This window comes from Pseudorasbora parva, chromosome 4 (assembly GCF_024679245.1).
Source record: "Pseudorasbora parva isolate DD20220531a chromosome 4, ASM2467924v1, whole genome shotgun sequence".
NCBI classification, from domain to species: Eukaryota; Metazoa; Chordata; class Actinopteri; order Cypriniformes; family Gobionidae; genus Pseudorasbora; species Pseudorasbora parva.
Window position 1 is genome coordinate 8,397,359 of NC_090175.1, and position 12,946 is coordinate 8,410,304.

The window sequence follows — 12,946 nt, forward strand, 5'->3', positions numbered from 1 at the left end:
AATTCTCAGTTGACATCTCACAATTCTCAGTTGACATCTCACTTTTTTTTTCTCGGAATTCTCAGTTGACATCTCACAATTCTCAGATTTTATTTTTTTTCTCGGAATTCTCAGTTGACATCTCACAATTCTCAGATTTTGTTACTTTTTTAGACAAAAATTTCTCTGAATTTTCAGTTGACATCTCAAATTATTTTTTTTTCAGAATTCTCAGTTGACCTCACAATTCTCTTTTTATCTTTTTTTTTTCCGGAATTCTCAGTTGACATCTAACAATCCTCAGATTTTGTTACTTTTTTTTCTTTCTTTTTTTCTTGGAATTCTCAGTTGACATCTCACATTTTTGTTTTTTTCCTTTTTTGTTTCCGGAATTCTTAGTTGACATCTCAAATCTTAATTTTTTTTTTTTTCAGAATTCTCAGTTGACCTCACAATTCTCTTTTTATTTATTTTTCGGAATTCTCAGTTGACATCTCACAATTCTTTCTTTTTTCCCCCCGGAATTCTCAGTTGACATCTCACAATTCTCAGATTTTGTTACTTTTTTAAACAAAAATTTCTCAGAATTTTCAGTTGACATCTCAATTTTTTTTTTTTTTTCAGAATTCTCAGTTGACCTCACAATTCTCTTTTTATCTTTTTTTTTTCCCCCGGAATTCTCAGTTGACATCTAACAATCCTCAGATTTTTCTTTTTCTCTTTTTTCAGAATTCTCAGTTGACATATCACAATTCTCTCTTTCTTATTTTTTTCTTTCTTTTTCTTGGAATTCTCAGTTGACATCTCAAAACTTAATTTTTTTTTTTTTTTTTTTCGGAATTCTCAGTTGACATCTCACAATTTTCAATTTTGTTTTCAGGAATTCTGACTTGACAACTTGAAATTCTGACAAAGAAAAAAGTAAATTGAAAAAGAAAATGCAGAAGTGGCTTGTGTGACCATCATTGTTCATTTATTTTGCTACACAACAGAAAAAACATTCTCGACTTCTTTTTGTCTTTATCTTTGCATAAATAGGGGCCAAAGTTTCTCAGTAAGAAATGGAAGCTCATGATGAAGGATCATGTGAGGAAGCTCTGGCCCTTGGCAGTCACGTCATCAGGACTCGTTTCTGCTCTGAGTACGACGCGTTATGAGTACAAAGCGTGAACGATTAGCACACTGTGAAATAAAACAAATCAGAAATAAAATATAAATAGTACCCGTGGTATAAGATGGCAGTGTCTGGGGTCAGATATCCCGTCTTATCCTCTCATTAACTACTGTTCCTAGTCTAAAATATGACTTCTAGTCAATAAATCGAGTAAAAGTGCTCATCTCCAAATGCTCGAACAAAAGGTCAAAAATCACGGAAATGGAAGACTGTCAGGTGCCGTTTGGCAGCTACATCACATGGCGTTGTGAGTGAGATTGCATATTACAGTGACAGAAGCTTATGTGCGCTTTACCCAGAATGCTACAGTAGTATGGAAACTTGTGTCCGTCATGGAATAAGAAAGTGAAAAAGGTAATAGTGACTTTTTATCACGAAATTCTGACTTTTTCATCTGAATACTGAGTTTAAATCTTGCAATTCTGATTTTTTTTAATTCTGAGGCCCTGAACACGTTTTTGCAGTAAAGGGTGCTTTTTTGAAAGTTTTCAGTTGGCAGTGAGCGTTTTGCAAGCTGCTTATGCGCACTTCATGTTTTAGCGGCCTCCTGCGCCTTGTGTTTTTCTAGGGGAGCTCTGAGCGCCTGAAGTTGAAAAAAAAATCAACTCTGAGCAGAAAAGCGCCCGACTTTATTGCGCTGTGGTGACGGTTACCTTGATTAGACTGACAGGACAGCTGATTTGAGGGTTGCCTACCAACATAAAGAAACGCTGTGCAATGCTATTTTCTAAATTAAAACACGTCCATCAAAAAAAGGCAGTGCGGTGCGCTGCGTGTTTTTAAACCTGAAAAATGCCTTCTGTCTGATCGGGGCCTGAGCCGACATCTAACAAATCTGACTTTTTAAAAATCAGAATTCTGAGTTTACTCAGAATTTTGCCTTTTTTTTCAGAATTCAGAATTTTTTTTATTTGAATTCTAACGTTACATCTCGCAATTTAGACTTTTTTCAGTAAGTTTGAGTTCACATCTTGGAATTCTGACTTTTTCTCTGAATTCTGACTACTCAGAATCTCAGAATTGTGATTTTCTTAAATTTAATTTTGAGTTTACTCAGAATCTCAGAATTTAGATTTTTTTTATTTAATTTTGAGTTTACTCAGAATCTCAGAATTTTAACCTTTTTTTTATTTTGAGTTTACTCTGAATTTTGATTTTTTTAATTTAATTTTGAGTTTACTCAGAATCTCAGAATTTTTATTTTTTTTATTTTGAGTTTACTCAGAATTTTGATTTTTTAATTTAATTTTGAGTTTACTCAGAATCTCGGAATTTTAACCTTTTTTATTTTGAGTTTACTCTGAATTTTGATTTTTTTAATTTAATTTTGAGTTTACTCAGAATCTCAGAATTTTTATTTTTTTTATTTTGAGTTTACTCAGAATTTTGATTTTTTAATTTAATTTTGAGTTTACTCAGAATCTCAGAATTGTAACCTTTTTTTAATTTAATTTTGAGTTTACTCAGAATTGTGATTTTCTTAAATTTAATTTTGAGTTTACTCAGAATCTCAGAATTTTAACCTTTTTTATTTTGAGTTTACTCAGAATTTTGATTTTTTTTTAATTTAATTTTGAGTTTACTCAGTATCTCAGAATTTTGATTTTTTTTTCATTTAATTTTGAGTTTACTCAGAATTGTGATTTTCTTAAATTTAATTTTGAGTTTACTCAGAATCTCAGAATTTTGATTTTTTTTATTTAATTTTGAGTTTACTCAGAATCTCAGAATTGTAACCTTTTTTAATTTAATTTTGAGTTTACTCAGAATCTCAGAATTTTAACCTTTTTTATTTTGAGTTTACTCAGAATTTTGATTTTTTTTATTTAATTTTGAGTTTACTCAGTATCTCAGAATTTTAACCTTTTTTATTTTGAGTTTACTCAGAATTTTGATTTTTTTTTAATTTAATTTTGAGTTTACTCAGTATCTCAGAATTTTGATTTTTTTTTCATTTAATTTTGAGTTTACTCAGAATTGTGATTTTCTTAAATTTAATTTTGAGTTTACTCAGAATCTCAGAATTTTGATTTTTTTTATTTAATTTTGAGTTTACTCAGAATCTCAGAATTGTAACCTTTTTTAATTTAATTTTGAGTTTACTCAGAATCTCAGAATTTTAACCTTTTTTATTTTGAGTTTACTCAGAATTTTGATTTTTTTTATTTAATTTTGAGTTTACTCAGTATCTCAGAATTTTAACCTTTTTTATTTTGAGTTTACTCAGAATTTTGATTTTTTTTATTTAATTTTGAGTTTACTCAGTATCTCAGAATTTTAACCTTTTTTTATTTTGAGTTTAATTAGAATCTCAGAATTTTGATTTTTTAAAATTTAATTTTAAGTTTACTCAGAATTTAATTTTTTTTCTTTATTTTGAGTTTAATTAGAATCTCAGAATTTTAACCTTTTTTTTTAAATTTTGAGTTTACTCAGTATTAATTTATTTTTCTTGAAATTCTTGGTTTACAACTCACTTAAATTCAGAGAAAAAAGCCATAATTGTAAGGTGTAAACTCAGTTTGCATCTAAGAATTCTGACTTTTTCTTGGAATTCTTCTGCGTTTACACGTCTCTGTTATCAGATATCTCGCAGTTCTGTCCTTTTACTCAGAATTGCAAGAGAACAAAGGCGGATTGTAAAATAAAAAAGTCGTGATTACCTCTTTTATCTTTTCATTCTGTGGTGGAAACAAGCTTCCATAGCTAGTGACTCGGGATGTGCAACATCTGCAGACTGGTGAAGGATTGGAGGGTCGTGGTAACATCTGCTGAGATGACTGAGGTAATGACGTGCTGCTTTCAGCTCATGTGTCTTGTGGAGGCAGGTCATGTCAGGTGTGTGGCCATGCTGAGCGGTCAGCCTGTGTGTTCAGCAGGCGTCAGCAGGAAGGTGCCACACGTGGGCGAGTGTGTGTGTGTGTGTATGCGTGTGTGTGTGTGTGTGTGTGTGAGAGAATCATCGTCCGCTGCTGCTGGTTGTGCTGCTTCCTGAGCTTGAGCCGCTGGAGCCGCGATCCTCATACACACTGATCTCAATCTAACACACTCGGGTTAAGAGAAGACACACACAGTATTAAACAACCTTACATGCACAAACTACTAGAAATAACTTAACACATTCTCAGACTAGACTACCTGCCATGAATATGATAGTGTTATTTTAGTATCACTGATGCACTAATATAATAGTTTTTGATTTTAGATTTATTTTCTTTTTAATTTTTATTAAAAAGTTTGTAATTTTTTTTTGGTGTTTTTTCATTGCTATTAGTTTTTTTATTAGGTTTATTAAATTTTTAGTTTTTATTTTAGTATTTTAATAACAAAAAGTTGGATAAGGGAGAATTTCTTATTTTCATTTCTTTAAATGTTTTTGTGGTTTTAATTGTAATTAATGATAATGATAACACTTGTCCAATTACAATAAAGGCACAAACATGTGCTTATTAAATGAACAGTAAAAATATGAAATATATTTAAATATTACATTAAAATCTTAGAACTTAATTTGAACTTAAAAAAATACATTTAGTTTATTTGAAAAAACAAAACAATTATAATCTTAAAAATCTTAAATATTATATTAATATATTTATTAATATCAATTTATTGTAATATAATTTAAACAATATTTAGCATATCTGACTTGAAATACCTGTTAAATTGATATTCAATTAGTTTTTTTTTAAACTTAATTGATATATAAACCAAAAACAAATTTGCTGCTCAACATTTTGTTCTCAAACTTGTCATCAAGGTTGCATTAATTAAAAACGTCATACAAAATGAAAATAAAATATTGAAATAAATAATAATAAATTAATAAATAAATTGAAAGCATCATGAGAACATAATGAAATATTTCGTTTGAGCTCATAAGGTGGACTAACACACACACACACACACACACACACACACAGACACAGACACACACACACACACACACACACACACACACACACACACACACACACACACACACACACACACACACACAGTGTAAGGATACGACCCTCATGCCTCTCTCTATGGGGTCTGTGATGAGGAGCCCTCGCGGAGCATAGATCTTCTCATTCTGCTCCTGAATGTACCGCGAGATCTTCTTCAGCACCTGCACACACACACACATAACACACAAACACACATAACACACTTGACTATCAGCATCATTCTTACTCTGCATATTCTGCAAACATGTAAAGTAACTAATGAGAGTTAGCTTTCTGTTTACGTGTCATCTCGGGTGGGTTTATCTGAGCTGATATCGTACCTTCTCGTAGCGTGTCTCGATGCACAGGAATATGAGGTAGACCGTGAGGCAGGCCAGGCAGCCCTCGAGGTAGGACTGGCCTCCGATCTTCTCCGCCTCGGCATAGTAATTATTCAGCGTCTTCACCGTGTCCTCAAACAGCGTCCTCTCAATCTGAACAATCGGATGCAAGGACAAGATGAGTCAGCCAATCAGAGAGCGGCAGGGAGGTCATTATATGGCAGAAAACAGTGGGTTTTTGAATGAAAAACTGACTCATAATAGATAAAGAGATTGTGAGAATGGCCCTGACAGCTTCACGTGTTAATCTCTCTCTCTCTCTCCCTGCCTTTAACTCAGCAAGTCTTCAGTGGCCGTCTGTAACGTGATCTCACACCTTTAAACGGCTCCATTATCAGCTCTATTAGCAGCTCATTATGTGTGTGTTGTGTGGAGTGTGCCCACTCAGCAGTGCTTTTGCTGAAGAGCAGAGTTTCTCTGAGCCCTTTTTTATGGTCCTGTCCCTTTTTACTTGTGGTGTCTCTCTTTTGCTCTGCCACACACACACACACACACACACACACACACACACACACACACACACACACACACACACACACACACACACACACACACACACACACACACACACACACACACACACAAACACACACACACACACAAACACACACTTACCCTGCTGTCTAACTCGGAGGGGAACTTGGTCTGGAACTTGCAGATGGTGCCATCCGTGTAGTCTCTCTGAATGAAGACCTTGTTGGCTAGAGATGCGCTGTGTCTCAACTCCTGAAGGTTATGGAACTACAGCAGAGAGAGAGAGAGAGAGAGAGAGAGAGAGAGAGAGAGAGAGAGAGAGAGAGAGAGAGAGAGAGAGAGAGAGAGAGAGAGAGAGAGTTACAGTGCGCTACAGTCAGATCTAATCATTAATTACATTACCTTGGGCTGCTGGATGTTAAACAATCCATGAAAAAAAGGTTTGACGAATGCAGTTTTCTGTCCTCTGTTGTAGCCTTTTCTATTGAAAACAGAAGTTTGGGCATTGAAATTAGCCACTAGTGTTCAGTTACATAACTTCCATTCACTTACTTTCCAGTCAGTGATGCTAGATGGTGGCCTACAAATCTAGACGCACCCTAGCGGCAGCAAATCTGATCTGTCGCGAGTGTCGTCTAGCAACTCTCAATACCCTTCTGAACTGTAAACGCCAAACTCTGGTTGGGCCAATCACATTGTGTATAGAGTCAGTGGGCGGGGCTTAACATAATGACGGCCGAGTTGCGTTTGCGTGCTTCTAGTAAACACAGAAACTGGCGAACGGCGGCGGTCTTTCGAATCCGCTTTGACCGCGATTCTGGAAGACTTGGAGTTAAGCTTTCCTCTGAGAAAAGAACGGCACTGAAGTCATTCTTAAAAAGGGAAGATGTGTTCGGAGTTTAGCCGACCGGATACGGTGAATGTTTAATCAGTCAGCGAGCTCTGCTTCACCTTCGTTGCTCTGGTTGGTGTAGCGCTATCCTATCGCGTGCAGAGGGAGTTTGAAAGACAGCCGTTTATCCGCCCCTCAGATTGAGCTGTCAATGGGGAGTTTCCAGACCAAACATCTGGATGTGGGTCTGGCTTGTCAGGCTAGATCGACGTCATTTTCTTTCGTTCTTGAAGTGAACTTGTTTGCCTGTTTGGTGATTAGATTCAATGTTTTGCATTGATGGCTTCAAAATGATTATGTGTGTCTGGTGCGCGGCATATGGCACTTCAACAGCACAAACACAAATAGCAAAATAGCAAGTATCACAGTCAGCTACGTCTTAACAGAATGTAAGCAGGTGACAAATGAAATCGGGTGCGTGTCAGTATAGGATCCAATATTGTGCATTTGCTCTTAAAGTGACCACTTTAGCCTACCTCCTGCCATCATTTATTACAATACGATCGGTCAAAACAATGAAAACCAATATTACACATAATATTTTTTCAATGCACACCCTAAAGTAGCCTTGGCCACCCCCTGTATAACAGTCCCGCCACTGATCATAATGACACTGAGTTTTGATCATTAGCTCAGAAAAGTGCAGAGTAATGCCGTCCCTGATGTCATCATTAGTTCCTAAAGTAATGCAGCGATATTGTCACTAACTCATAGATTAATCCAGTGATGACCTCTTTATTTAATGGGCTGTTCATTGCCAGTGTGCACGGGCATGCACAAACACCAGAGACTGGCCATCTGTCACTGCCAACACACACACACACACCAGCAGGAGCTGTGGGTCCGTCCATCCTCCCACGCTTTCCCTGCCTTTTCACCGCTTCCTCTAGGCACCGATTCGCCGTTTTCACAAACCTGGGGTGCGTTTCCCGTACAACGGCATAACTCACTGCTTATCAACCTTAGTGTTAGGCATCGTTGAAGAAATCAACTAGCTAGTAGTTGTAATAAACCCTTGTGTTGTGCAAAAGAATGTAATGTCCAGTCTTGATTCTCAGCTCTTTGAACTTTTACGGCATCTTTTAGTGAACTCGTACAGCTGTGTTTGTAGCAGCTTCATTCACACACACTTCCTCTATACGTTCCCTTATGTCATATACGCAGGCGTCACTAACCATCATTCTATTACAGTGGTGATGGTGTCGTTCACTAAGAGCCGATTCTTTGTAGCAAACAAAAAGTGCTGACTCCCGTTGGGAGAGCCAGTCAGAGTCGGCATTGGTACAACATCAGTTCTCTTCAACATCTTCTCAAAAACAGGACATAAAATTGTCTGGCTATCACCAGACCAAGCTCACAGAATATGCTAATTGATGACTTGAAGATAGTTAACTCATAAATTCATCAACTACGTCTCATTCTACATGTGGTCACTTCTTCTTGAGTCTCTCCATCATTATCTGACTCCAGTTTGAGCACAAAAGGCTGTACAATTTCAGTGTGTGTCTACGTGAGGTCACCCCTTGAAGCTCCGCCCCTTGAGCAGCAGCTCATTTGCATTTAAAGGAACACACACAAAAACACCACGTTTTTGCTCACCCTCAAAAAGTGACAATTTTAACATGCTATAAAAATTATCTGTGGAGTATTTTGACCTAAAACTTTGACCTAAAACACACTCTGAGGACATCAGAGACTTACATCTTGTGAAAAGGGGCAATCAACCTCCCCTTTAAGAGAAAGCACCACCATCTTTCTCCAACGAAAGTGACTTGAACGCACTGACGTCGTAAACACGACTTTCCACCTCCTAAATACGAACTTCCCAGGAGGACTTGAGTTGAACGCACCATAATAACTGCTTTTAATGAATTAGTTTGAGATCAAATTCATGCTAGATCTTTTATTTCCAGATTCAAATAGGCTCGTTCTTGCGGACTAGAGCACGTCTGCACATGCGCACTCTTCAAACACGGTGCTTTAAATCTCTTGACAAACTAAAAGACATAAGTGACATCTGTATGTATTTGAAATAAAAGATATAGCTTGTTCTGAATGTCAGTTTGCTTATTTTGCTCCAGATAAGGATTTATTAAGTCCACATCATGTAAACAAGAAACTATGCTTCTAACCACAGGTCCAACCACACAACTCTGCGACGCTGTTTTAGAATGTGCGTTGGAGCGATGGTTTCGGGAAACACCGACTCATTTAAATATGTTGATAATGAAGGAACTTGCGATCCATAGTTGGCTAACAATGCTTGAAACGCACCCCTGAATGATCAAACCTATAATGACACATTGAAGAGAAACCACATTTCACGACAAACACAGCACAGCACCAAACTACACAAACACTGAAGCTCAGAGGGCAGTGTGTTTCTGCCATCATGCCCACATTTATAACACTACAGACACAAGGCCAACCGTATGTAACGCTTTATCTTTGGACATCTAAAGGTCAGATAAAGATTATTCAGATTGCAAAGGACGGTAGAATTACATGGGCAGTCCTGACAACCTGTTTATTTAAACACTGCCTCTGTTTTAGGAGCAGGGCCTGCCAGTTCATGACTCCCTCTGATATAGTAACAGGCTGAGACAGCACACACTGGTTCACACACACACACACACACACACACACACACACACACACACACACGGCTCTTCAGTGCAGAGTGGTCAATCTCTGGCACTGAACATTTGCACAGATCTCAAGAAATCTTGCAGCGCTCAGTTAAGAGGCAGATCCGGTGTCCAATAAATGCACAACAACACATTTACCTGTTGAAACACACTCAGAACGATCCAGAAGGAAAAGATCTAATGGGGCAATGGCCCTTTAATATAAACCAATGAGTGGAATAATTAGCCTAACACATTCATATACCACTGCCAGTGTTGGGTGTAACTAGTTACTAAGTTTGTAATTAAATTACTTTTCCCTTTAAGTAAAGTACGTGATTACCTATGTTTTCTGTAATTTAATTACAGTTACTTCTGTTCAATGTAATTTAACTAAATACTGTGCATAGACTGTAGAACAATTATATTTAATAATAAAATAGTCTAACTTGCTTTTATGTCACATTTGTAATGCTTTGTTCAGCTAATAGGAATAATTGATATAGTTTTATATTATTTATTTAAATTAAAAGAGCAATTTCATGTATATCCTTGAATCACTGAACTAGTAGAGTTTGATATAGTATTTAGAAAGTAATTAGTAATGAAATACTTTTTTTTGAGAGCATAATTTGTACAGTAACCGAATTACACTATTGAATATGTAATCAGTAACTAGTAATTAATTACTTTTTTAGAGTAACTTACCCAAAACTGACCACTACATGGTGCTTCAAAGAATACAATGGTCAAAACCCATGGAGCATGTGAAAGAATAGTACTTGGTAATACATTTTTATTATTATTTTCCATGGTGTTTGCAGTACTCGCAGTTCTACATAAATAGCATTGTACATGAATGAACGTGCCAATCATTCAGGCGTTTTCCTCATCTGATCCCACCACTGTTACGGCACTTTTGAACGGGTAAACCGAGACTAACCGCTCGGGGCTGTTGTTACTAAATGCTTTATTAATTATGCATGCAAGCCGCTCTCGGAAACTGTCTGAGAAAGATGAGAGACTCCCGCGAGCACAACCGATCGATCGCGAGGAGACGATCATTTAACACACACACACACCGCTGATACCAAAACCATCAAAACACAATCTAACCGGCCGGTGTAGCCTGTACAGAATGATTATTGATCGGTCCCGTGAGGAGCACGTTTGTTGTCGGCACGCACGAGATTAAACAAAGAGATCTCGCGCTCAAACATTATCACGCGCGCGTTCAAGGTTACTCGTCGGGACGGCGGACACACACACACATTTGACTCCTAAATAAACCTGAGAACAACTTGTCAAATCACATTTAAATCCCACACCACAGGAATGCACCGCAGGGAATCAAACACCGCCAGTTAAAACACTTTTTAAAAACGGGAAATGCAAATAAAACCCTTACAGACTCGTGACAGTACGGGAGTTTTGTTCGGTCCGTCGCTGTCCGCGGTGCTGAAATCATTCCTGAACCGGTCACCGACGAGAGAAACCCCCACACACACACAATATCTGCTTTCGCCAAAAGAGCTTAACGACCCGCGGACGGTCGCTTTTATCCTCTCTGATGTCCAGCTGCGCGCTCGGCCACGTCACAACACGCGCTGCTCGCGCTGATTTAAATACGGCACCAGATCCTTCTGCCTGTCCTGTCCAGTACACACACACACACACACACACAAAGCCTTCCTTGAGTGATGAACACAATGGTAAAGCAACCATCCAAGCAACAGCCTCTCAGACCAGCGGAACTACCTAATTAGCTAAAGAGGTCCAAATATTTGAGAGCACTTCTGTTTTGCACTCTTAAAACACTGTTCATTACAAAACTGTCTTAGTATCTCAACTGTCTAAGTATCTCCCTCTTTTGCACTCGATCTGACATTAACAAAACCTTCAATGAGTCACCTGTAACAACTTGGGAAATCTCAATCCTTTAAAATGGAGGTACCCAGCCAGTATAGTCAGTTTGATTCAGTCCTAATAAAAACATTGAGTGGAATAAAAAGAGTTAATTTAGATTACCACATGGTTACATTATCCATCCATCCATCCATCCATCCAAATTAGGTGGCTTTGACGGGCTTTGGCAGTTACAGATTTGCAAAATAAAAAGGCGGGAATAAAAAAAAAAACTAAACTCTAACACACAGAACCATTTCAGCTTATTAAGGATTCCTCAAGACCATAGGATGAATAGAATATAACTAGACGTGTAAAGAACCATTTCTATCTATCATCAATTGTTCTAATCCATCCATCCAAATCAGTAATGAGGTGCATTTTACAGTTGCAGATTTAAAAAACAAAAAGGTGGGAATAAAGAACCATTTGAGCTTAAAGTGTTCCATACCATGAACAGAACTGAAACTATGTGTAAAGAACCTTTAAAGAACCATTTTTAGAGTGGTCTATCCATCTATCACCAATTGTTCTATCCATAAATCCATCCATCCAAATCAGTAATGAGGTGGATTTGACATTTACAGATTTGAAAAACCAATAGGCGGGAATAAAGAACCATTTCAGTTTATAAAAGGTTCCTCAAGACTATGGTGAGTAGAATAGAACCGAAACTATGTGTAAAGAACCTTTAAAGAACCATTTTTTATAGTGATCTATCCATCCATCCATCCATCATCATTTTTATAGTGATCTATCCATCCCTCCACCTATCATCAGTTGTTCTATCTATCCATCCTATATCTAAATCAGTAATGAGGTGGCTTTGACAGTTACAGGCTTTTACAGATAAAGACAAAAAGGTGGGGATAAAGATCTATCTATCTATCTATCTATCTATCTATCTATCTATCTATCTATCTATCTATCTATCTATCTATCTATCTATCTATCTATCTATCTATCGCCACGGGCTCTATGCGCTTCACTTGTGGCTGGCCATGTCCATGTCTAGTTTACCCGGTGTATTGTATATTTAGTTTAATCATATGCATTACCGGTTGAGCAGTAATCATAACCGATTATGGTTTTAAAAAGCGACGCGTGAAAACAGAGACAGCTATTCGCGTTTGCCCGTAGCGTCACGTGATCTCCAAACCAGATATAAATCTCCAAAATGAAGCCGATTCAGAAGTGTCTTACAAAAACGACTCTACTGAACACAGCCGGTGCAAAAATGAGGTCGTATTAGGCGGTTTCTCACCTCTGTGGCCATGTTGCCATGCGAGGGCGCGACGCCTGTCCCGGGTGCTGAAGCGACCGGTTAACGGGAATAAACGTTTGGGCTCGGGGATAAAGAGGGGGCGGAGCCGGAAACAATCACACAGTGTGATGACGCGCGGGGGGGAAGGGGCAACGGAGATGCCGCTCAGATTCTATATGTCAGTCAGTCAAATGTTTTGGAGATATAGATATATTTTAACACACTTTTTATAAATCAAAGATGATTATGAGTTAACCAACAGACGCGCACGAAGAGAAGTTGTGTTCGCCTGAGGAGG

At 37.5% G+C, this 12,946-nt stretch overlaps 1 protein-coding gene across 2 annotated transcripts; it reads right to left on the reverse strand.

Annotated features, from left to right (window-relative positions):
- Positions 1 to 930: 930 nt before the first annotated feature.
- On the reverse strand, positions 931 to 12,770 carry golga7ba (golgin A7 family, member Ba). 2 transcript variants are annotated; one of them, XM_067442584.1, is made up of 6 exons: positions 12,649 to 12,770; positions 6,102 to 6,227; positions 5,427 to 5,579; positions 5,166 to 5,267; positions 2,677 to 4,193; positions 931 to 2,273 (listed from the first exon to the last, which is right to left on the reverse strand). In XM_067442584.1, the coding sequence occupies exons 1-5, from the start codon at positions 12,658 to 12,660 to the stop codon at positions 4,113 to 4,115; spliced, it is 474 nt and encodes a 157-aa protein (XP_067298685.1). In that variant the 5' UTR covers positions 12,661 to 12,770; the 3' UTR covers positions 931 to 2,273; positions 2,677 to 4,112. The 2 variants fall into 2 exon arrangements, with proteins under 2 accessions (XP_067298685.1, XP_067298684.1); XM_067442583.1 differs by lacking the exon at positions 12,649 to 12,770 and adding an exon at positions 10,888 to 11,095.
- Positions 12,771 to 12,946: the final 176 nt, after the last annotated feature.